This window comes from Centruroides sculpturatus, unplaced genomic scaffold, assembly GCF_000671375.1.
Source record: "Centruroides sculpturatus isolate CEXI.00-Female unplaced genomic scaffold, Cexi_2.0 scaffold128, whole genome shotgun sequence".
NCBI lineage: Eukaryota > Metazoa > Arthropoda > Arachnida > Scorpiones > Buthidae > Centruroides > Centruroides sculpturatus.
In genome coordinates, this window is record NW_019385268.1 from 1 (window position 1) to 25,721 (window position 25,721).

At 34.6% G+C, this 25,721-nt stretch overlaps 2 protein-coding genes across 2 annotated transcripts; both read left to right on the forward strand.

Annotated features, from left to right (window-relative positions):
* The first annotated feature begins 67 nt into the window (after positions 1-67).
* LOC111636917 lies at positions 68-18,444 on the forward strand. The gene is made up of 6 exons (XM_023382301.1): positions 68-274; positions 347-433; positions 5,694-5,897; positions 5,970-6,056; positions 17,836-17,931; positions 18,253-18,444. The coding sequence occupies exons 1-6, from the start codon at positions 128-130 to the stop codon at positions 18,442-18,444; spliced, it is 813 nt and encodes a 270-aa protein (XP_023238069.1). The 5' UTR covers positions 68-127.
* Positions 18,445-21,526: 3,082 nt separating this feature from the next.
* Positions 21,527-22,574, forward strand: LOC111636935 (GTPase-activating protein and VPS9 domain-containing protein 1-like). The gene has a single exon (XM_023382322.1). The coding sequence runs from the start codon at positions 21,555-21,557 to the stop codon at positions 22,572-22,574; it is 1,020 nt and encodes a 339-aa protein (XP_023238090.1). The 5' UTR covers positions 21,527-21,554.
* Positions 22,575-25,721: the final 3,147 nt, after the last annotated feature.

The window sequence follows — 25,721 nt, forward strand, 5'->3', positions numbered from 1 at the left end:
ATTACTTATTGAAATATTATATTATTTTCTAATTGTATGGCACTATTTTGTCTTTTACAATATATTGTAGCAAAAACAACGTTGTCTTGTATTGGAAGAACAATTAGTGGAGCTTATAGTTATTGCAATGGAGAGATCTGAAAATGAAACTGAAGCAATGGAAGATGGAGGACCAACTCAATTGTTGTGGCAGCATTTATCAAGTCAACTTATTTATTTTGTGTTATTTCAATATGCTAGTTTTCCGCATATGGTTTTAGCATTACATGATAAAGTAATTATGCAAGTTATTTTATTTTATAAAATAAAATTTACTTTACTCATATTAAAAATTTATTATTTCCAGTTGGCTGGAAGAAATTTAAAAAAGGGCAGAGATCATTTAATGTGGGTTTTGTTACAGTTCATATCTGGAAGTATTCAAAAAAATCCTGTAAGTAAAAGTATTTTTGTAAACATTGTTTTTAATCTTTTGTCAGGTGCAATCTGTATTTTGAAACAAGCAGGCTTGACCCATCCTGGGGACGGGCAATTTTTCTTTTAGATTAAGTAATATTTACTATTGTTTTTATTCATTATCATATACATTATAATTATTTATTTAAAAAAAAAAAAACAGTAATATATACAGGAAAAACACAAAACAATAACAAAAATACTGTAAAAATACAGTATAACATATCACTTCTTTGAGCACTATTACAGTCATTGTCTGTAATGAATCACACATTGCTATTTACTTTCATGATCACTTAATAAAATCTTTTTCCTATGTATGTTGCCTTTCTTGTCATCTTGTATAGTAGTTTTGGCATTTTGCTTCTTCTCTTCTGAATGATTTTGAAGAATGCAAGGCCTGTCTTATAGTTGTATGAATTACAAAAATATTATATTTGCAATTAAAACTGTGAAAGTTGTATAAACAAGTAGTAAAAATAAACCAATTTATTTTTCTAGTAAAAAATATTAAAACACAATCATAATGTAGCAGTTATAACTTATAAGTTACCAATTGTCTATAACACAAATAAATGTTTGGTTTTAATAATAGTAAATATATTTTTAATTCTTAATGTTTACTGACAAAGGTAAGGAAAAAATGAAAGATTTACTTACATCTTTTCCACACATCCACATAACACAAGAAGGTGCAATACATAATGAGGATGAGTTATATGTATTTTTTCTGAAAAATGTAACTGTTTTTCAAAACCAAAACACTCCTCACTCTTGTATTGTTTAGTGCATTAGTGCACATATTTCTTTGAGAATACATGTATTCTTTAGGCTGGTCACATGCACTTGAAAGCAGTGGTGTACACAAGAAAAACAATACCATCCTAAGGACAGGGTCGTTCCTAACAAAAGAANACAGTAATATTCATGTGCACATACATACTGATTCTCGGTCAGCTCTAAATCTGCTGCAGAGCAACAAGTTACATCCTCTGGCTGAATACATTAAAAATGCAACACAATCTTCTGAATGCACCTTTACCATCACATGGATAAGGGCTCACCAGGGAGACACTGGAAACGAGAGGGCAGACTCTCTGGCTAAGGATGCAGTCTTGAACAGTTTTTTACAGATCACCTATAACAAGATCAGCCAGTGATCGTTACACCACCTTCTCTGGAATGACACAATAGAACTTTGGCAAAACACTTGGAATCATAACTCTGAACATATCACCTACAAGTTTATTCCAGATCTTAGACAATTTTTAAAAATAAATTGGCATACTCCAGACTACTGTACATTGCAAATCTTTAGTAACCATGGAAAATATGCGCTCTATCTTGCTCGTTTCACAAACAGATCTTCTGAGCAGTGCCCAATTTGTGACACAGAAGATGGTGCCTTACATTATCTATTTGATTATGTCATCTTAGACCGTGATCGTCTCGAACTGCAACTCCTCTTACAAGAACTTGGTGTTATGTGGTCCTGTCGCCTTTCAGATATCTGGCGCACTAAAGAGATCTTCTATGCCTTTAGGAAACTGGCAAGGCAAATCAACTTTGTCACGCACAAGATTATTAACAGTTAACTCTTCATGTACTTGGACATTTCCATTTGCTTGTTTCTCACATGTGTATTGTTCACCCCTACACGCGTTAAGATTGTCTCGATAAAATTAATTTATCTGTATTTTAATGTTACAGTAAACATGTCTGTTTGTCCTTCCTGTATGTTCTACACGTGACAAGAACTATCGTGTTCCTTAATTCAATTTGTTTTTCTCTTTTGTTGTTAAAAATCCTATGTATAATGTCTTTCAGTTTCGATGTATTTATCATGTATACTACTGCTAATTTTGATGTTCTTCCTCCCTGGTAATGCCTACAGCGGGACCAGGGCATGTACAACTCATTTGGTATGAATAAATAAATTGATTGATTGATTGCTGGAAACACTGCTGAAATGCATCTTTTGGAATGGCCATCGGCCAGTCCATCGCATTCCACATGATGTCTTCTCTCGACTCAAATCAGGTTCCTTTTAGCGGTATTTTCAGCTTGGGAAATAGCCAAAAGTTACACGGAGCCATGTGGGGAGAGTACGGAGCGTGACGAACCACAGGAATATTGTGTTTGGCGACGAAAGCCCGAATCAGATGTGCAGAATGGGCGGATGCATTATCACGATGGAGCTGCCAAGTTTTGATTGACCACAGATCCGGTCGTTTGCGTCGCACAGCATGGAAAGACGACAAAGGACCTCCTGGTAGTACTCCTTTGCGATGGTTTGGCCTTGTGGTGCGTACTCACAATACACCACCCCACAAGAGTCGAAAAAACTGTCAACATGACCTTGATATTGCTGCAGGCTTGCTGCACTTTTTTTGGCCTCGAGGATTGTCCCTGAAAGCCTGCTGAATCTTGCGAATGGTTTACGCTTGGGTATCGCCAAGGTTTTTGGCAAAATTTGATGTAATGTCGCTGCTCACGTTGTTCAGTCATTTTCCAACTTAGTGGAATCCGACGAGAGCTCACTACATGTCCTCACTCGTAGGCCGACTGCCAACGACTGACGCTTCCTGCAGGTGGGAAAAAATTCAGGGCTGTGCATGACTGTCCCCTCCACAACTCCACCGAAAGAGGCCTCCCGCGCATCATTGGTTTACGCGGAAAAAATAAAAGTCCTTTTTGAACAGACCTCATATTTTATTTTTCTGCGAGTGCTTTCAAGTGCTTTCAGGCACAAATACGAATACACCTCCTTGTGTATGTACAATTGGTGTGATGCCAATCCTATGTATTTATGTTACTTTACAAAACCCAATACATTATATTACTAAAGCCAACTACTGTAGCGTAATTGGCAACACATCTGCACGGTAAGTTGCGGGTTCAAGTCCTGCTCTGGGTTGATTCTTTTCTTCCAGTTTAATCTAAATTATTTAATTAAAATTGTAATTATTAAATTTATTAAGAGATGGCACTTAACGCCTCCCTCTAGTATCAAATTGTTTGTTAATTTATTAATATTATAGTCGTTATCTAGCCTGATAGCATATGGCAGTAATTGGCTTTATTAATTTGCTCTACATTATTTTAAGTTAATTCTTTTTTTAATCTTGCCATTGATTATTCCAAGCAGAATACATACATACTTTTTCAGCAGTTTGGAAGCAATGTTTTTGGCTTTCTTCAGGTTATCTTCAAGTTAAAATGTTAATTATTTTTTTAATGTTTAAAATTTGTTATGGACTGTATCTTTGGAATGTTCATGGGATGTGCTATTTCATGGAAGATTAATTTCAGTTGTTGATTGTATCTTATTGACTTGTATGGCCTATCTTCTTTGCTAGTTTTTTGCTTTTTTTAATATTTATTTGAAGTTTTTATGTTAATGTGGGGGTGGAAATTCATTGTCATAGATATTTCCTACTGTAAATAAGATAAATAAATAAATAACTATTGTGTATGGTATAAGAAGAGTATTTGTTGGTTAGACACTTGATTATCCTAGAAGAATAGCCATGCTGTGCTATGATACAGATAATGTGATTTAGTTCTTGTGCTCTGTCTTTGTTGTTGGATATGTGCATAAATAGTCTCCTGACAAGGATTTTAAGTGCTGTTATTTTAATGAGAATGGATCCTTTGAAACTGCTGGAATGAGTAAAGAGTAGTATGAAGGTTTCTTGTAGAATGAGGTGAGATATGACCTTTTTGGAAAGTGATGTTGATGTCCAGGAAATGTGCAGAAGAACTTTCCTGCTTCACAGATAGGTGGAGGCCAAAAGGGCTAATTAGAGTAATGTCTGCCAGGTTCACTTAAATATTTAAACAGAAAATTGCATAGATTACGGAAACAAGGTTTTATTTTTACTGAAGAGTATAGTAATTCAAAATTGTAGACCATGATGTATTTAAATATCCAGTCATAAATGTTGTAAGCATTCCATGAAAATGTATTGAATTGTTTATTGTTTGGTGGTAGATTTTGAGATTGCCATTGATGTAGTGATTAAGTATTCTTTCAATTTCAATTGTGGGAGCAGCAGATGTGTTAACAATGGATCAAAGTTGATTGCTGGTTTGTGAATTTTGGCAAATGTGAAGATCCTTGGAATGAACAGAACCTGAGTGGATGTGTTGCTCGTGCCAAGGATGAGTGTGTAAACCAGATAACTCTGTTGTGGAGTGTTTGAAGATGTCTGGATGGTTCCACAGTTCATTTTGTGTGCTTTTTTGATAGGTTGCTCTCTTCATGAATACCAAGTCTTTTGTCTTACCTGTTATGCAGATGACAACATTGTTGCCAGAGAGCATCTCTTGGAAGCATTGATCTTATTAATATAATAGGGGAAACTGTCTGCTGTTTGACGTGATAATTAACTTCTTTTTTTTTGTCTTATAGGTGTAATTAATTTTTTATATAAATTGTTTTTTTATTGTTTGGATAGTTCTCCCCACAATTTTTATGTTGATATTTTGTTTAAAATATTATTTCTTAGTATTGGTTTTGTATAATTTGTATTTTATTTATGTATATTCTGCTTTTTTGTTCTCTGTATTAATTCATGTATTGTAATATTACTGTAGTTTGTATTGTATATCTAATGATTTTGTTGTATGTATTCCCCGCATCATGGGTTTTCCCAGTATGTCTAAATAAATAAATAAATAAATAAATATTAATATAATATTGGAATAAACCTGATATTAATGAGTTCACATTGTCTTGAGTCCAAGATCTGTCCATAATAAAGACCTTGTGTCTAAGTATCTACATGACCTCAGTTTTTCCAGAAAGGTTTTAACTTATTTTCGGAATACAGTTTGTCATGTTCTGTATTGATGTTTATATATGGAGGTAATTTTACATATTTGTCCACAAGTGGAATCTTAATTTTCTGCTTTATTCAGGTTAAATTACATTTTTTTTGTATTCAAAATCTTGTTCTATTTCCAGGTTAGATAGCTTTCTGGATTATAGTAAAATTTATAAAAAAAAATTACTGTTTTTTTAAGTTTTTTCTGTTTAGACAGATTTCTATTTTATTTATGTTTTGTTTTAGACATGTTTTACTGTATTTGTAATTTAATCTTATAAAATAGTAGTACTATTTTGTATTTTCATAATTACATATTAGTAATATGAAATCTTTATATTACTTATTGAAATATTATATTATTTTCTAATTGTATGGCACTATTTTGTCTTTTACAATATATTGTAGCAAAAACAACGTTGTCTTGTATTGGAAGAACAATTAGTGGAGCTTATAGTTATTGCAATGGAGAGATCTGAAAATGAAACTGAAGCAATGGAAGATGGAGGACCAACTCAATTGTTGTGGCAGCATTTATCAAGTCAACTTATTTATTTTGTGTTATTTCAATATGCTAGTTTTCCGCATATGGTTTTAGCATTACATGATAAAGTAATTATGCAAGTTATTTTATTTTATAAAATAAAATTTACTTTACTCATATTAAAAATTTATTATTTCCAGTTGGCTGGAAGAAATTTAAAAAAGGGCAGAGATCATTTAATGTGGGTTTTGTTACAGTTCATATCTGGAAGTATTCAAAAAAATCCTGTAAGTAAAAGTATTTTTGTAAACATTGTTTTTAATCTTTTGTCAGGTGCAATCTGTATTTTGAAACAAGCAGGCTTGACCCATCCTGGGGACGGGCAATTTTTCTTTTAGATTAAATAATATTTACTATTGTTTTTATTCATTATCATATACATTATAATTATTTATTTAAAAAAAAAAAAACAGTAATATATACAGGAAAAACACAAAACAATAACAAAAATACTGTAAAAATACAGTATAACATATCACTTCTTTGAGCACTATTACAGTCATTGTCTGTAATGAATCACACATTGCTATTTACTTTCATGATCACTTAATAAAATCTTTTTCCTATGTATGTTGCCTTTCTTGTCATCTTGTATAGTAGTTTTGGCATTTTGCTTCTTCTCTTCTGAATGATTTTGAAGAATGCAAGGCCTGTCTTATAGTTGTATGAATTACAAAAATATTATATTAGCAATTAAAACTGTGAAAGTTGTATAAACAAGTAGTAAAAATAAACCAATTTATTTTTCTAGTAAAAAATATTAAAACACAATCATAATGTAGCAGTTATAACTTATAAGTTACCAATTGTCTATAACACAAATAAATGTTTGGTTTTAATAATAGTAAATATATTTTTAATTCTTAATGTTTACTGACAAAGGTAAGGAAAAAATGAAAGATTTACTTACATCTTTTCCACACATCCACATAACACAAGAAGGTGCAATACATAATGAGGATGAGTTATATGTATTTTTTCTGAAAAATGTAACTGTTTTTCAAAACCAAAACACTCCTCACTCTTGTATTGTTTAGTGCATTAGTGCACATATTTCTTTGAGAATACATGTATTCTTTAGGCTGGTCACATGCACTTGAAAGCAGTGGTGTACACAAGAAAAACAATACCATCCTAAGGACAGGGTCGTTCCTAACAAAAGAATAAAATGTTTGATGATTTAAATTTTAATATAAATATTAGTTTGAAAAGATTTATTACTGAAGTAAATAAAAAGTTTAAAATTTAGGAATAATTCTTATTGATAAAGATTACAGGATTTATGTATTAATATTTTATTATTTATTAAAATCTAAATAAGGAAATTTACTTAACTGTTACAAATTCTTATCATTAATGCTAAAATGTCAGTTTATAGTAATTTCAAATTTTCTAACATTTTAGCAATTGTGAGATTAGCCTGGGGTACAGGGTAAGTTGTTATGCCTGTATCACTTACTAGGCAGCTAGTCGGTAGGACTAGTTCTCTTTCGTCTACAAGAATGGCCTTTTCCAATCTAAGGGAAATCGAGTGGCGGAGGGTCTTTAGTTAAGCCGAATTTTAAGGTGGAGGTCGATGATAGCGATATCACCTTCCTTACGTCAGGGTCCCGACACCAGTTTATCAGTTGTTTTACACGCGGATAAACACGCATGGGGAAATCCTATTCCGATAATAATTGAGAGACATTTCTTTATAAAATAAAGAAGAATAATTTAATAAATCATAACAATGTAAACTAGTACAAAAGGAGAGATAATATATGAGGATTCCAATCTATAAGTCGGAGATACGGACTTATACTATAACCGATATGAGGTCGAGAGAGAGAGCTCACAAAATCATTTAAGAACATACAACCTGCTAGTTGTCTTTAAACTTCGGCTCTGGGTATGAAGTAGTTGTTCACTTCTAGAATTCTCTGTCTTCTTTCCTCTGGAGAGATCAACTTAACTTGATACATTTATATCTTTAGACTTAATCCTTCGTATATTGTATGGCTCAATAGCATAGGTGTTGGCCTTCAGGAGCAAATATGTATGGAGTCCTGACTCTTCTATGTCTGTCGATGAACTCCCCGAATTCTGATAAATTTCCCCTATATCAAATAAAAATAATAATGAATTGAATACATGTCATATTATTAGGAAATTCCTGAATACAGACACACTCTCATGATTTTCGACCAATCATCGGCCAGAAACTCTTTCATGTGAACGGATGAAAGGGGAATCAAAGAGGGGTGGATAGTTCCCATCTGAGCGAGATTTTTAGCGGATAAGGGAAAAACAGAGGATGTACTAACTTCCCTCGAAGGAAGTAACATCTGTTATCTATTTTTCTCACGTTGGAAAACGTTAATTTCTCACCGAAATGAAATAATATTTTATGACAATATTTAACATTATTAATAAAATTACTATTTTAGACCCGGGGGCCTTTCAGATCTCACACAATCTAAACTATTCAAAATATGGACAAGATCATATTTAACAGATATGAATCTAAATTACAAAATTGCAAAAGACTTCAACATAAATGTCAAATAATAGATTTAAATAGCTAATCTTTGTAAAATTAATCAAGCACACTGTCATCATACCATAAATCCTCACTTAATTGTCCATTTCTTGGTCCATGGGCAATTAAGTGAAACATTAGTTTTTGTACACTAGTACTATAAAAGTTGGTTTCCATTATAAGCGTTAAAAACCATTGTCTTTTGACAATACAGTACTTTAATTCTAACAAAACAGATATGTAAGTACTTGCATTAATGTCATCTTCAGGCAATGAAGAATGTATTTATAACATAAACACAATTTAAGTTTTATTTATAAGATTTACAGTCAATAGATATTGGTCATAAATCTTATATTACATTATCATATGTCTAAAAACTTCTTTGCATCATTGTTTTTCCTTTTGCATTTGATCTGAAAGTTTGAAATTCAGTTCTGAATTTTTTTGGGATATGATAACATATCTATTTAAATTATATTTTTATTATAAATATGTTTTTATAGTAACTTATAGTATATGTTCTTATACATTCTTTTAGTAACCATAATATTTTAAATTACAGAATACTTAATAGAGACAAAAACAACAAACTATGCTTTTAATATTATAGAAAGTGATACCCATAGTTCTGGGAGACCAAGAATAGTTTATTACAGTCCCAATGATCTTTTTAGTAACGGAACATAATTATTTCTGTTTAATAATCAATGTTATTTCAAAAACAAGGTGTACCTATGGTCTCCCCACTTTCAGCCATATTGGCTGAGTTAATTACAAGTGTAGAATTTAGAATTTTCTTTTTTCCTTTTACAATATGTTACCAAATCCTTTAAGTAGGTATGTGGATGATAACTTGCTGGTGTGGGATGGGCTGTCTGACAAACTATTACATTTCATACAGCTTTTATCTGCTGTATAACCTTTTATATCATTCACCATGGAGAATGAAAAAGATGACAAAATTGCTGATTTAGATCTTTTTATTCATAGAACTTATAAGGGAATTTACTATATTGTGCATCATAAGTTTGAGTTACCTCTGCATATTATTCCTTCTATATCCTTTCAACCACCTGGGTATATAAACACTGCTATATCTGCCCTCATACATAGAGTTTATTTATATTCCTCATCACAGTTTTTAGTACAAGGTGCATCTGAAAAGTTTGGTGAATGGTCCCATAGTTGAATAATGGAGTGCTGGTTAGGATGTTGCGCTCATGCAGACGTAGTGAGAGACTTGCCAACTAGTTGTCTCTAGCGTCAAAATCACGACAGTTAAACAGAAGTGCACGCAATGTGAGGAGGAGTGTCACTGCAAAATGTAGCAATGCCTAAATATCAAGTTTTGCTTCAAAGTAGGCAAAACGGCGACGGAGACACATGAAATGTTAGTGAAAGTGTATGGTGTGGAAACAGTAAGTAAAAAGTGTGTTTTTGAATGGTTTAAATGCTTCAGAGATGGAAAGGAAGATGTTGACGATGAGCTGCATTCTGGTCGACAGTCAACAAGCACAACTCCAGACAACATTGAACGAGTGCGACGGATGCTTGTGGATGATCGGCACCTGTCAAGGGCTCACACTGTCCTTGCTTATCTTCAAATCTTCTGCTATCATTCTCAAAGGTAGGTACCAATCATCCGCAAGCATCTGTCGCACTTGTACGATGTTGTCTGGAGTTGACTGTTGACCAGAATGCGGCTCATTGTTGACATCTTCCTTTCTGTCTCTGAAGCATTTAAATTTTAAACCATTCAAAAACACTTTTTACTCACTGCTTCCACACCATACACTTTCACTAACATTTCATATGTCTCCGTCGCCGTTTTGCCTAATTTGAAGCAAAACTTGATGTTTAGGCATTGCTCCATTTCGCAGTGACACTCCTTCTCACACTGCTTGTGTTGCATTGTTTGTTGCGTGCACTTCCATTTAACTGTTGTGATTTTGACACTAGGGACCACTAGTTGGCAAGACTCTCACTATGTCTGCATGAGCGCAACATTCTAACCAGCACGGTTATTCAACTATGGGATCATTCACCAAACTTTTCAGACTCACCTTGTATATAAAGAACTACAAGTTATAACTACTGTGGTTTACAGAACAGAATATTTGCATTGCAAATTCAAATACAGTGGGTGATCGGTTAATGAACATAATCCATTCCAAGACTTTGTTTGCTATCCGAATTGTTCGTTAACTGATTATCGATTTACTATAGGTTTTAATGGGGATTTAATTAATTTGTTCTGGAGACCCCCAACATAAAAAATATATACTTTCTTACTATGTTTATTTATATGTAATAAAAAAAATACATACATACACAGTCTTGCATTTTTATTAGTCATGTTTTTTCCATTTGAAAGGGTTAAAGAATCTGTCTAATGTCGATTGCTTTTCTCTCTTCTTTAGGATTTTTCGTAAGTAATTAATAGCATTGCAATTGTATAAATCCCCAAGCCTCAACCTGGGGCCATATTATGGTCACTGTGTCTGGTCTCTCGTCTCTCACAAGCCGGTCGCTGATTGGCTAATCATTTGGATTAGCCAGTCAGCGACCAGCTTGCGAGAGACGAGAGACCAGAGACAGTGACCAGAATATGGCCCCTGGTTTGGATGCCATTCTAAGACCGTTGTTCTGACATCCACCCACTTTTTCAAAGGATCTTTAATAACAGATATTGACATTAATCCTCATTTTCAGAAGGAAACGTGTCTTGCTGAGTTTCTTGGTGTTCTTCATTCAAGAGTTGTTGGCATTCTTCTGTCGTCAGATCCATTTCAGGTTCCATTATGATCTCTTCAATGTTCTTTATTTCTCAGATGAGATTTTTGTTACTCCTTTAGCTGCTTGAGTCTTCTTGATAATACAGTATCTTTCTTAGATAAAATTTAACTACGGCCTACTGTAGACCTGTTCGAGCCATACTGCCCAGCAACACTAGGCATCTTCTGCCCACTCTCTACCTTTGCTATTATACTCTCGCCTTTCAAAAAGAAAAACAGATGCAAAACTTAACAAGTGTCTACCCGACAGTCTCATGAATACATAAAGAATTGTTTTGTCAGAAAAATAAAAGGCTGGAATTTCAAGGGAGAGTTTCAAAGTTCAGAGGAATACTATCCAATCGGTATATACTGGCTTGAGCGTCGATGTCGACGTCTCCCACACTCCAAAAAGTTTTGAATTGTTCCCGAAGACAAGGGAAGACTAATCGGTATTCATTATTTTACGTCACTTCTTCTTTTGTTTGTTCTGTGGGGGGTTCGTTATCCGATCATGTGTTCATTGCCCGAACATAAAAATGTTTCGTGAAAATGTTCATTATCTGATCTGTTCGTTAACCGATCACCCACTGTATATCAATTTTCTAGTCTGAATATCACTCTTCCTGTCTACAACTTTATACACTAAAAAATGAGGATCTGATTTTTGCACAACCTTCCTATTAAATTTAGGTCAGTTACATTACACATTGTTCAAATTTTAAAAAAATATAAACTTATCCTTCCCATCAGATTATGGTTATTCTTGCTTAGAATTCTTTGTAATGACAGAGATAGTTTTTCAATTTTAGAGAAATCTGGTATTTATATGATTCTCTTGCAGACAACACTTGCAGACAAGTTTAGAACTATTCAGAACCATACTTTGGCTTTATAATTTTATGCCTTTATGGTCAGAGGATTCTCTAAAACAATGAAATCTCTGAAACAATGCATGAAATGCTGAACTATTTTTATCTGGGAATCTTTATACATAACAACATTGTGACCATGTAATAAACCTATACTTGCTCTCCCAGAACTACAGGTATCACTTTTTAAAATATTAAAAGTTTGGTTTGTTGTTTTGTTGACATTGAGTATTCTGTAATTTAAAATATTAGTTTTTAATTGTATATGGTTATTATAAGAATCTATTTACTATATCTTATATTACATTATCATATGTTTAAAAACTTCTTTGCATCTTATGTTTTTTTTTTTGCATCTGATCTGAAAGTTTGAAATTCAATTCTGAATTCTTTTCTGGAATATGTTAATGTAAGAATCCATTATAACCAGCTCCTATTTTAACTAAATACAAACAACACCTTAACACCATTTCTTGATGTTAGTTCCATTTTAAATATGGGAAGAAATGTTCTATGGTAAGTTGTTCCAAATTCTATAACTATTTACTTGATGAGGGCTCATCAATAGAGCTGAAAAATATTTAGTAAAGTAATTTAACTACACCAGTGGTAATGTGTTATTTGTATTTAGTTAATATGTTAATGTATCTATTTAAATTCTGTTATAAGTACATTCTTCATTGCCTGAAAATGACGTTAATGCAATGTTGAAAGAACTCACATATCTGTTTTGCTAGAATTAAAATACTCTAACACTGAAATATGATAGTTTTTAATACTTATGTGGTTTGGTGTTGATTGTGTGATTATCATTTTAGTTTCCACTATACAGTTTTGTCCAGCAAAACAAATCTATACAGATTTGCCTATCAATAACCCATTTACAGACATTGATATTGCAAAATGAGTAGATCTCATTCGTACTTTTCAACAGGTATGGATTCTTATGGATAGTTGTCATTAACTGACAATCAGTAAGAAATGTTTTCTGTTTAAAAGTTATGGTAGCATGCAATTAAAATTTTATAGAGCTGGTAGAAAAATGTATTTTTATACACAAACATCGCTAGACCCAATACATAATATAGCTAAACATCAACCAAATGCTGAAATCCTATCGGGCTATTAATTATTAATTAATTTATTTATTTATAATTATTAATGTTAATACAGAATGGCGCCTAACGCTTACCTCTAGTGCCAAATTGGTTACGTAATTCATTTAGTAATTAGCCTTAAACTATCCCAATAGGATTTCGGCATTTGGTTGATGTTTAGCTGTATTTTTATACAATTGGTCTTTGAGAGAATATCACAATAAAATTTAAAAAAAATATATGTGGATGAAAGTGAGATTTAGACAAAAGTATATAAATCACAAAAACAGTCTACAGGAAAATATAACATTCCATCAAGTATCAACAACAGAAAAAACAGTTAATTCTTTCAATTGCCAAAAAATAACAAAATGAGAAATTTGGAACAAAAATTAACTTCTTTTACTATTCAGATTAAATTAAACAAGAAAGTATAATAAATTTTTTTTTAATTTATCTTTCCTGATTATTCTTATAACAATGGACTTATATGATCTGTTGCTCACTTAATTGCCCATCAGCACTTAAATGATGATTTGCAGTAATAGTAAATTAACAATTTCTGATTATTTTTAGAGTTGATGAGAAAACTGAAATACAAAGCACATCAAATTATTAAATACTGGGTTAATTTATAAAATTCCAGATGATAATACAGTTAAGGAAGTCAAAAAACAGTATTAGGATTTATTTTATAAGGGTTAATGAAACAGAACTGTTTGAAAAAATATTATTTTAGCTTGTGTTTTAAGAAAACCAATTTGATTTTCATTCAGTTTATTTTCTTGATTTAAGTGTTGTTAAAGAAACAATGAACTGTAACAATTGTTTAGATTTGTTTTATGTGGAATTGATATTTAATAATTTTACAATAGAATAATTAGTAGTAGTGAAAAATATATAATTAAATTATATATTTATACTTTTAGCTCAATGANATCCTAGCCTAGCAGTCATCCTTTAAATCCTTAATAATAACTGTAATTTTCCAGTTCACTTTGATGTTCCATCTAATGCCCACTGCATTAAAGCAGTGTTAGTATGACTGCTCTTATATACCAAATTCAGTCCAGTCCGCATAAGTCTACACCCCAAGGGAAAGTGAAAATGTGTCAAGTTATCTGATATGATGACTAAAACAAAGTTGAAAAAAAGCCACAAAAATACAATTAGGAAAATATAGTAGTGCTTTATACAGTACATGCAATGTATCTCTCTGACCATCCATCACTGGCACTAAAGTTGGTTTCTACTCCAAGTACCTCAGCGATTTCTATCTATTTTTGTTTCAGTATTGGCCCTGAAACAGGAAGATTCAATGAACGAATTTGCTTTAGCCAATATACCATAGCATCTTTGACATCTTTGTATAGCGACTTTCTTTGGCATTTTCGAGACAGCCACAACAAAGACCCAAGAAAAAGTTTCTTAATTTCCTATTTTCTTCAGAATTCCCACCAATGTTGTTTTTGGAAGGTTTTCTTGTTTTGCAAATTTAACTTGTTAAGTTTTATTACATTCAAATTCAGATATGTGAGGTTTCAAAAAAATGGGTTGAAATTACACATTTATTATAGAAATTTGGTAAAACAAAACTAAAAAAATCGTTCATTGTTAAAAACTGATCAAGGATCGGATTAGTTATGCTAGTCATATGAAACTGAGACGAGAAAAAACCGCTATTGATGTAAACAGAACGCTATAATTAAATGATTAATTATTGTAAATGAACGTCCTCCAGTAGAGATGGACCTTTGACAAGGCGCTCGTATACAAATAATTAGAACATAGAAATTTTGGAAAGAAGAAAGGTTAACGATGAAAAGGGACATTATGTCGGATTGTTAAATTTCAAAAACGCCACAGACTAGACAACAATGGGGGAAAATATGAGCGTAAGTTCCAAAGTTCCATCAACACTTCCAACCAGAGTTAACGGATGGTGTCAAGTAGATTCTTCAAAGCTGCTCTTTCTCATGACTCGAATAGAAGGCGTCTTTCGCTTAGGGACAGTCGAGGGATCAATCGGGGAGCAGGAAAAAGAGATGTGGAGCCAATCAGAATAAACAAATCTAAGAATGGAGATTGATGTAATCCCAATTGTCAAGGACAAGAGGGACTTGGCAACATGCACTTGGCAAGAAGCACTCGGCAAGACATACTTGACGAGTCAAAACAGAAGTGTGTGAAAATTGGAAGCGTTTTGTCAACAAACTGGAGACGAATCTTTTTTGTCTTGGTGCCGATATTGAAGCTGTGCTGTCACTGATATCGACCAACGGAGTCTGATGAACTGTGTAACAACACTGTCCCAGGTCCACCTATACAATAAACTACAGGAGCATTGATGCTATTGACTTCCAAACAGCCGATTGTATCTAGACCAGGCATGGCCAATATATGGCCTGTCTAATGAATTTATGTGGCCCGCGATTAATCTTTCAATATTAGCTGTTGAAGTCCAAATAGCTCAATGAAAAATTCTGACGCCTAAAAAAATAAGGTCAACAACTCACTGTGTGTTTAGAGTTAACCCTTCATTACAAATCTCTTAAGTACAGTGTAGAATGTTGATAAAGCATGATAATGTGAAAAATGTATCTGTAATCTCTATGTACAGTTTAATCTGTATGGGGTGTCACCACAATGAGATTCACACCACCTCAAAATCTTCCTAGGGCAGCCTCTGGTTCAGCCCATGAAAAAGTTTTCTTTCCAATTTGGCCCGGGTGCAAAAACTGTTGGCCATCCCTGATCTAGACTATATTTGTACCTTAGTGTAAATTTACTTTTATGTTTAAAATAAATGGGTTTTTGTGAGATTCTTGTCATCTGTGTCTCCTTCACCACACCCACATGCAAACGACCCTAGATCATCCTGTCACGGGAGATTCCGCCTAGAAGTCAGCAAACGTACAGATACAAGTTTGTATTTTTCCTTCAGCATAAGCATTGTTAGCTTTTGGTTACTCATTTCTAACAGAAATGTGAAAACACTTGGCAAATAACGCATAAATGAAAGGTGAGAAAATGCAAAATCAGATTCTGCTGTCATGTTAAGCTGTGTGATTTTTTTCAGTAGGGAAGTTGATTTATCAGACGTCTAAACAAGTGTGAGACAGAAAAAGTATGTTGATTTATCCATGATGATGAGTTAAATGGTGTCGAGTAAACTAGAGTTTTTTTAACATTAATGCCTATGTTAGTTGGCCCAGGACCACAGAAAACTGACTACTTAATCGACAGTGTCTAGTTATACCTATGATGATTTATGCAGACTTGACTGTATTTGTTGCTGTACTCATCATGATGCATTTCTTTATGCTGCAATTACTCTGCTAAGGAGTTGTGACTGGCAAGACCAGCTTTAATAAGACCTTTTATGGCTTTGAAAAAAAACTATAAACATCCACTACCAGGGTGATTTGTCTGAACTGCTGTGTGCTATTTATCTGCAAGGAAAAATGCAATAAAGCCTTTTTTATGAACATGTGGAAGGTTTCCAATTTATAGGACTTGGTATCAAACAACTACTGATTTATAACTTTTGCATCCAATAAATCTCTACATGTGTGAGATTCGAAGTTCATATAATTTCATAAACGAAATTAATCCTTTAAAATTTTAATAAAGGTAAATTAAAATTCCTTTAACTAAAGGAATTTGGACTTACAAAAACGAAATATAAAGTGCATGAGAAATTTCTAACTCTTTCTGTTTAATTATAAACATTCTCACGATCAAACCATGTATTTACAATTACGGGCTAAATTCGTCATATTGTTACTATTCTATCGCCACCTTTAACCTCACACCTGCTAAAACAATTGATCACCTGACTAATTTTCCCACCGAAAAAGGTATAAAAGCCCGACACCTTCCCCTCATTGGGGGAATCGCCGAACGTCGAAGTCAGACATCGCCTTCTCCATCGCAGCCCTACACTTTCGTTGCCGACCTATACTTGTCACTGCTCAGAATCCATAAAGGACGACATTATGGGAAAATATTCCACTAGTATATGCAAAGAGGTATGAATGCTTGTTATTGTAAACTCTCTCTCATTTGCGAAGTATATGAAGTTTTGTGAAATTTTTATTTAGTTAGCTAGTAAAATAAACCGTTGTTTTGTTTTTTAAATGGTGTCATTACTCAACTTCGCCAATGTCTTATCGTCAACCCCTCCGACTCTCCTCCACTCACGTAACGCGTAACGGAACGAAATGCCATCCTTGACAAGAAAGTAGGTCACCGACCAGTGGCCTGAAGGAGAGGACTTTCCGACCTACCCGGTGCCTCACAAATTGGTGTCACAGGAGTGGGGTTTGAATCTAAAAATCCCTAGAAACATCACACATGTATGTTCTGAGATGTATTGTTTGTATAAATGGTGTTAAGTTGAAACTCTTCAGTGTGCATATTGAACTTTTCCAGGATTGTGTTCCCTCAATTCTGCTGTTCATTATTTACATTGATTTGATTGATAGAAACAACTAAAGCTGAAGATATAATGATATTTGTAAAAATGATAATTTGAGAAAGAGATGGTTTCAGTTTTACTGATACAAAAGTAAATTGGTTACACATATCTGTATGTAATGAGCAAAATTGTACAGTAGAAACTATTAGGTTCATAATAAGATATAGGTTTTTAGTTTTATATAAAGTAATTTTTATCTACACGTATTTTTAAAATTCTTTAAATTTGTCATATAATATTTAAATCTTTTTATTTGTAGGAGCTTTTGGAACCACAAACAGCTTTATTGCGTTATGTATTAGAACAGCCGTATTCTAGAGATATGGTATGCAACATGTTAGGCTTGAGTAAACAGGTAAGTTAATAAATGAAAAGTTTTTTTTGCTATGAATTATCCAATAAGTTTGACTCTTCATGCTTCAGAATGCCATAGCATCTGAGCAATTGATTAATTTTAACACAATCTGTCTATTATTAAAGATGTTATTATTATTAATTTGCTAAACAAACAACTCTACGAAAACCCAATACATATATAAGGAGAAAAACTCACATAAAAAGGCATTAAGGAATACGAGGGCTGTTCAAAAAGTATCGGACCTTTGGTCGGCAAAAATAAATTTATTGATTTTGAGGTACAAAACTTTAATCCCCTTCAAAGTAGTCTCCTTGGTAGTGTATACACGCTCCTTCCATTGCTGGAAACACTGGGATTTTCGGCTCACCGTCTTGTCTGACGGTCTGGTGGACTGTTCTGTGTACTTTCTACAAAGAAGTTCGTGTAGGAATTCTTTCTGTGGCACTTGTCAGCCTTCAGCCGATCAGCTGGACCAGCTGTGCCATAGCACCTGTTGGTTGTGTCAGCTAGCAAGTGTGTTAACACTAGTGTGTCATCAAACTTACTCTTGGATAATTTTAACTCTGTCTACTAGTGCAAACTTTCTTTGATGGCTATGGAGTCATTTCTTAAGGGTGCTAATGGCATCCTAGAGGAATTCAAAGCCTATGTGCTCAACAATCCAAATGGCAAGCTCTGCACTCCTGTACATACCCAATTTGTCATTGATCAAATGAATAGAATCATTACTCTGGCTGAAGATAGCTTTAGTGATATTATTCCCTCTGAGAATTATACTGATGGTCCAGCCTCGTCTGATAATCAGGGTACAGAGAAGAATGCTCGTAATGACAGAATTGCTGATACTCAAAAACGTATTCTTGATAGACTGGATATGATTGAAAAGAGAATTACAACACACAAGTCTCCCACTCCATTGTATAGCACTATCGTCAAGTCTGGGGGACATATTAGTTCCAAACGTGCCATGGCGCGACCTTCCACCCACAAGGAGGTGCTTTTAGTTTATAGTAAAGACACAGAACACAGCAACAGTGATGCTGTACGCAAAGTTATGCAGAGCAAAATGAAACCTTTGACACTACATATAGGTGTGGATAGGCTAAGGAAGATAGGTTCTGGGGGACTTGCAATTGAACTAGGCAGTAAAAGAGATGTGGAAACATTGGAAAAATGTATTGAGGAGAATGTGCCAGAATTGGTCACTCGTAGGCCAAGGAAGAGGTGGCCTTATGTCACATTGTTTTCTGTACAGTCTGATATCTCAAAAGATGAGTTAAACAATCTTATTTATCACCAAAATGAAAAGATCAGTGGAATCTATACTGAGGAAGAGTTTGCTAAAGAGTTTCGGATTAAGTTTGTTTTAGGTAAAAGAAATACTAGCTACAGGAATTGGGCTGTGGAGGTGTCGCCCGGCCTTAGAAAAACCCTCTTGGATATGGGTAAAGTTGGGGTAGAATGGTCGCGCTGCAGGATTGCGGATTTTTGCCCAGTCCTGCAGTGCTTTAAGTGCTGCACATATAATCATGCCGCAAAAGACTGTCCTGAATTAGGGCCCACGTGCAGTCATTGCGCAGGCACGCATCTGTACAAAGAATGTTCAAATAGAGAATCCAGTCCAATCTGTTGTAACTGCAAACAGGAGGCAGAAAATAGTTGTAATCATAACGCACGAGACGGGTCTTGCCCGATTAACCAACATATTAGGAACAACATTATCTCCAGAACGGACTATGGCCTTTAATATTAACAACAGTATACGTATTCTGCAAATTAATTTAGGGAGGGGCATTTCTGCTACCTCCCTCCTCTCTAAGAACATTGAAAAATACGATTTAATTTTAGTGCAAGAACCGTATTGTAAGAGAAATACTCCTGCTTGTCTTCCCACATCTTGTCCTGTGCTGTGAGGGACCGATGACTTTCCTTGGGCAATTACGCTCATCCCTTGTACAAACATATCCATTATGCATCACATGAACTTCAGTAGCCAGTTTGTGATTACGACGGAAATTTTGACTAAGGAGGATAGGTTTATTGTGGTTAATGTCTATTTCCCTGGTGATGCTGACAACGTGATTTTTATAGAAGAACTCCAAAGGATTGTAGACGCCTTCCCTGACACCTGTATTTTAATCGCCGGTGATCTAAACGCCCACTCCCTGGCGTGGGGTGGTGACGTTCTTGACCCACGTGGGAGATTACTGGAGGAATTCTTCACTTGTAACGAACTTATGCTGATAAATAACCCATTGTCCCCACTCACTTTCATCTCGAGTTGAGGTAAAAGTTGGATCGACATTGCAGTTTGCAGTGCCAACTACCATCCCAGGATAAGGGACTGGAGAATCCTAGATGATGACAGCCTAAGTGAACACGAATACATCACATTTGACATAGCAGCTGCAAATGACACTACTACGCCAGTTCTTAACTCTAGGGACAAATTTGCCCTAAATTGGGCAAATTGGCCGGAAATGAAAGAGTATCTCGAGGAACAACTTATTCAGCAGTACTCTGATAANTTTGGTTCAAATACCTGTTGTCATCGTTCATGGTAGTAGCATGATTTCACATTCATAAAAGTTTTTATTGTTGCTTACAAAAAACTGATCCGTGTGATTTTTGACATTGTCATTTCAAGTAAATGTCTTACAGTTAAAAAAAAAAATTTGTATAGACCAGAACAAGTAATAATCCGAGTGTGCTCGATCTGGCGAATATGGTTGGTGCGATAGCACATCCCAACTAAGTTATAACAGTTTCTGACGAGTTACCAAAATTGTGTGAAATTTGACATTATCATGGTAAAACACTACACCTGTTTTGTTGATCAATTCTGGCAACCTTTTCTGTTTGATGATATTACTCAATTTGTTTACTTGATGGCAGTACACTTTCAATTGTTAAATTGTCTGGTAAAAGCTCCAAAAAAAAAAATTTTCTTAAAATCCCACCAAAGAGAGAATCTCTCTTTAAGTAAATGTGGAACCCATATATCGAGCTTTGAAACAATACCAATTTGTTTCAAGTAATCATAAATGGTTCAACTTGACAAATTTAATCTATTAGTGATTTCACGTGTTGTTATTCGGCAGTTTGCTTCAATCGGTACCTTTATTTTGTTTTCGTTGGCTTCAACTGGCCATCCAGAAAGTGGTGCATATTCAATATTGAAATTGCAAGAATGAAATTTTGTAAACCAGTTTTGGTACTGTTGTTCTCTCAACACATCATCTCCATACATGTACCACATTTTTTTCTTGCTCGAACAGCATTTTGATTTTTTGGTAATAAAAAAGCAAAATATGCCGAAAATGATACTTTCTATCTTCCATGTTTGATGGGACAAAAAATAAACAATTACACAAAATCAAACAAAATTTTTTACAAGTAAACCTTAAAATGCTAGCTGTCAAAATATATAATGATATTACGGTTTAGAATGAAAAATGGTGGGAAAAATACCACTAATCCGTCTAGTGGTAAAAAAACGAACTTACTTTCTGAACAACCTAATATTTTAAGTTATTTATGATGATTGTAAGAATTTGTTTGATGTAAACTTGAATGATAAATATAACAAATATTCATTTCAGTTTTTTAAATTTTAGGTGATGAAAACTGTCGAACACCTTTATCATCTTTCGTGGATAGCTAAACAACAAAGAATAAATTTGGAGAATCTAATACTTTCTAGAGTTGATTCTCATCCAGCAGCATGTTGCCAATATGCTAATGCATTAGAAAGAGTTAACTTTATAGATTCTTACAAAACTCTAGGAAATCAAGATGGTGCTTACTCGGAATTTTTGCAACAGTTTCGAGAAGATCCAAAATTAATAGCGATGTGTTTGTCTATAGGGGAAAAAATAAATATAGAACAAATGCAGAATATAGTTCATATAATAATGTCTGCTATTTATGGAAATAACATTATTCCTGAAGATGAAATTTATGTTTTGAGATTATTGAAAGAGTTAATGGCTTTACAACTTGCAACTAGCGAAAATCCTCGGAGATTACTAAGACATGGTTCCTGTGCATTCAGTCGTGTTTATAAAACATTTAGTGAGAGTCTGTTTTCTGCCAAACTGTTTCTTACTGGAGCTTTACATGAACCGATAATGCACTTGCTGATGGAAGACGATTTGTTTTTAGATATCGACCCTGATAAAGCAGTAGTGAGATTTCCACCTCAAGAAAGACTTCGTCATTTTGGAAAAGAAGGAACTCAGGAATATTTGGCTAATTTGCAAAGATATCGAAGCTGGACTATTGATAAATTAGTGAAGTTGACAAAAAACTTTATTGAAGGTATTCAGAATAATATGTATTGTTTCCCACAGTCGCTATCATGGCTAGTTAGACAGATGTTTAATCTTGTTATGAAAGCTAAAAAAGTTGAAGTTAGAGAAGTAGGTGCTATGTGTGCTGATTTAATATTTGCATTTTTCATTTGTCCTGCAATTGTTACTCCAGAACCGTATGGTATAACTGATGCTCCGATAAGTCATATTGCCAGATTTAATTTAATGCAAGTGGCCCAGATTTTACAAGTACTTGCTATGAGTAAATGGGAAGAAATTGATTTAAAATTAATGGATTTATATGGAAAATTTGAAAAGGTGAGATAGAACATTTTAAAATATTGTTATTAAATCACAATAATTTTCTTTTTTTTATATTTTAATTCTAAAAGTGTCACATACAGTATAATTTTTATCTCAATCCAAAAATATACCAATGTTTATGAATATGAAATGCCATACATACCTTTTCAGCAAAGGTAATACGTATTACATATGCTGTTTTTTTGACAAGAACTTTTATGAAATAATATAAATATCATAATTGAGTTTTAGTTTGCAAAAAGAAAATGCAAATACAAATTTTGAGGGCACAGCATTAAATTTTACTGCTTAATGAGAGAGAAATATCTGAATGCGAGAATGTTATGACTGTCAAATATACAGTTATCATCTTTCTCACTATGTCTACATGAAAGATTTGCATTTTCTAATTCTGTAATATTAATTAGTGTTATGTATTTTATTTCAAAATTTTAAACTTATAAATTAAGTTTGTAGCTACTGAATAGTTTGTCATTTTGAATGTTAACCAACATGACAATTTTTCTTTTTTGAGGATCAGTGGTGGCTCAAGGCTGAGTAATAAATATTAATACTTAACTCTATCTGATAAGTCCTACAAATTGATAGCAAAATTAAAAGTTGAATTTGCTATCAATTTGTAGGACTTATCAGACCACAGTTTTCAATTGGAAAGTTCACTGAGATTTTATTAAACCAATATGTATATACATTTTGGGCCTATTATTACTCTTTATCAGTTGGATTTATCCCACGTATTCTTGTCTTTTCCATTTAATGCCAAGTACAATTTGGAATTGGAAAGTTGGAAAAATTGTAGGACATACTAGACTAGTGGTGTGCAACCCGTGGGTCTCTGGGGTTGCAAGAAAATTTTTCGGAGTTGCCACATTCAAAGATATTGTTCCAAAATTAGCACAGCATATATGACAGGTATGTATATAAAGCCTCATAAGGAATTCTTTCCCTGCCCCGCCTATTGGCACTACAGGGTTAAAGAGACTATGCCTTGTTCATTGGCTTGGTCTGATACCTGACATGGTAGACAGGAACGACATAGCTGGGCCACATGGTGCATCTTTTGGGCTCCCATTTGCACCCAGGCCCAGCCCTCTAATCTGGCATAACTTTTGTAATGTAATGTGCAGCCTGTTCTGCACTATGGTCCACAATACTAAACCTTCAGCTCACTTTACTTTACTATACTTTCCAGCTCAATTATGATACTAATGGACAGCGGGGTCCCCTTCCCTACAAGAAGAGGGGGCCCAGCCTAGTGCGTCTGCCAGGCTTATAGACCAAGAAGATCCATAATATGTTCCATCAAATCCTTTAGTTTTTTAAGGTTCCCTTTACTAGCTGCAAGCACTCGAAGTACTTGTTTAGGCGGCCTGGACCAGTCAACTTGGTAGGCCCCTCGGCGGAAATCCTCAGTAAGAGGACAGTCAAGTACATAGTGTCTCGCGTCACTGTGAGGACACCCACAGGAGCAGCTACCATCTCCTTGTCTGAATCTGGAGGGGGTTGCCAGTTCCGGCTGGCGAAACTTGCTGCCTTGTCGTTCGGCTCAGTTTTCGATCGTGATTTCTCTGTGATTTTTCGTCGCACTTTAGATTTTTATACATCAATGGAATCGTCTTATTGTCCGCTAACCGTGAGTACAATGTTTGTTCGAATCGGATAATTCTTTATTGAGTTATCACCATCCGGGTTTTTTGGGTTTTTGTCGAGTTATCCGCGACTGTATTTTTACCATTAGACAAAGGAATGCTTCATGGCCATGTGGTTGGACAGCCACTCGGCGTGGCTTAGCCGATTCGGCGTTTCGCGTGTTGCGGGTTTCGGTTCTGTTGTTTCGGGTACTGGTTTGGCTGTTTCTGCTGTATTTCTAAGCCCTGTCTGTTACGCGGTTTCCGCGCTTTGTTTGTTCTTAAGGATTTCGCATCCTGCCCGTTTTCGCCGTTCGGCTTAACAGGCGCCGATTGGCATTTACGTGTTCTTTGTTTACCCGGATTTTCGGCTCACTGTCTTGTCTGACGGTCTGGTGGACTGTTCTGTGTACTTTCTACAAAGAAGTTCGTGTAGGAATTCTTTCTGTGGACTTGTCAGCCTTCAGCCGATCAGCTGGACCAGCTGTGCCATAGCACCTGTTGTTTGTGTCAGCTAGCAAGTGTGTTAACACTAGTGTGTCATCAAACTTACTTTTGGATAATTTTAACTCTGTCTTTTAGTGTTAACTGTTTCTTCGATGGCTATGGAGTCATTTCTTAAGGGTGCTAATGGCATCCTAGAGGAATTCAAAGCCTATGCGCTCAACAATCCAAATGGCGAGCTCTGCACTCCTGTACATACCCAATTTGTCATTGATCAAATGAATAGAATCATTACTCCGGCTGAAGATAGCTTTAGTGATATTATTCCCTCTGAGAATTATACTGATGGTCCGGCCTCGTCTGATAATGAGGGTACAGAAAAGAATGCTCGTAATGACAAAATTGCTGATACTCAAAAACGTATTCTTGATAGACTGGATATGATTGAAAAGAGAATTACAACACACAAGTCCCCCACTGCATTGTATAGCACTATCGTCAAGTCTGGGGGACATATTAGTTCCAAACGTGCCATGGCGCAACCTTCCACCCACAAGGAGGTGCTTTTAGTTTATAGTAAAGACACAGAACACAGCAACAGTGATGCTGTACGCAAAGTTATGCAGAGCAAAATGAAACCTTCGACACTACATATAGGTGTGGATAGGCTAAGGAAGATAGGTTCTGGGGGACTTGCAATTGAACTAGGCAGTAAAAGAGATGTCGAAACATTGGAAAAATTTATTGAGGAGAATGTGCCAGAATTGGTCACTCGGAGGCCAAGGAAGAGGTGGCCTCATGTCACATTGTTTTCTGTACAGTCTGATATCTCAAAAGATGAGTTAAACAATCTTATTTATCACCAAAACGAGGAGATCAGTGGAATCTATACTGAGGAAGAGTTTGCTAAAGAGTTTCGGATTAAGTTTGTTTTAGGTAAAAGAAACACTAGCTACAGGAATTGGGTTGTGGAGGTGTCGCCCGGCCTTAGAACAACCTTCTTGGATATGGGTAAAGTTGGAGTAGAATGGTCGCGCTGCAGGATTGCGGATTTTTGCCCAGTCCTGCAGTGCTTTAA

Excerpts from the sequence above, each read along its gene's own strand:
- LOC111636917 (XM_023382301.1), top strand. The coding sequence starts at position 128 with ATGGAGAGATCTGAAAATGAAACTGAAGCAATGGAAGATGGAGGACCA. Across the intron at positions 275-346 it reads TTTTAGCATTACATGATAAA|TTGGCTGGAAGAAATTTAAA; the intron begins GTAATTATGCAA and ends TATTATTTCCAG. Across the intron at positions 6,057-17,835 it reads GAAGTATTCAAAAAAATCCT|GAGCTTTTGGAACCACAAAC; the intron begins GTAAGTAAAAGT and ends TTTTATTTGTAG.
- LOC111636935 (XM_023382322.1), top strand. The coding sequence starts at position 21,555 with ATGAAAACTGTCGAACACCTTTATCATCTTTCGTGGATAGCTAAACAA.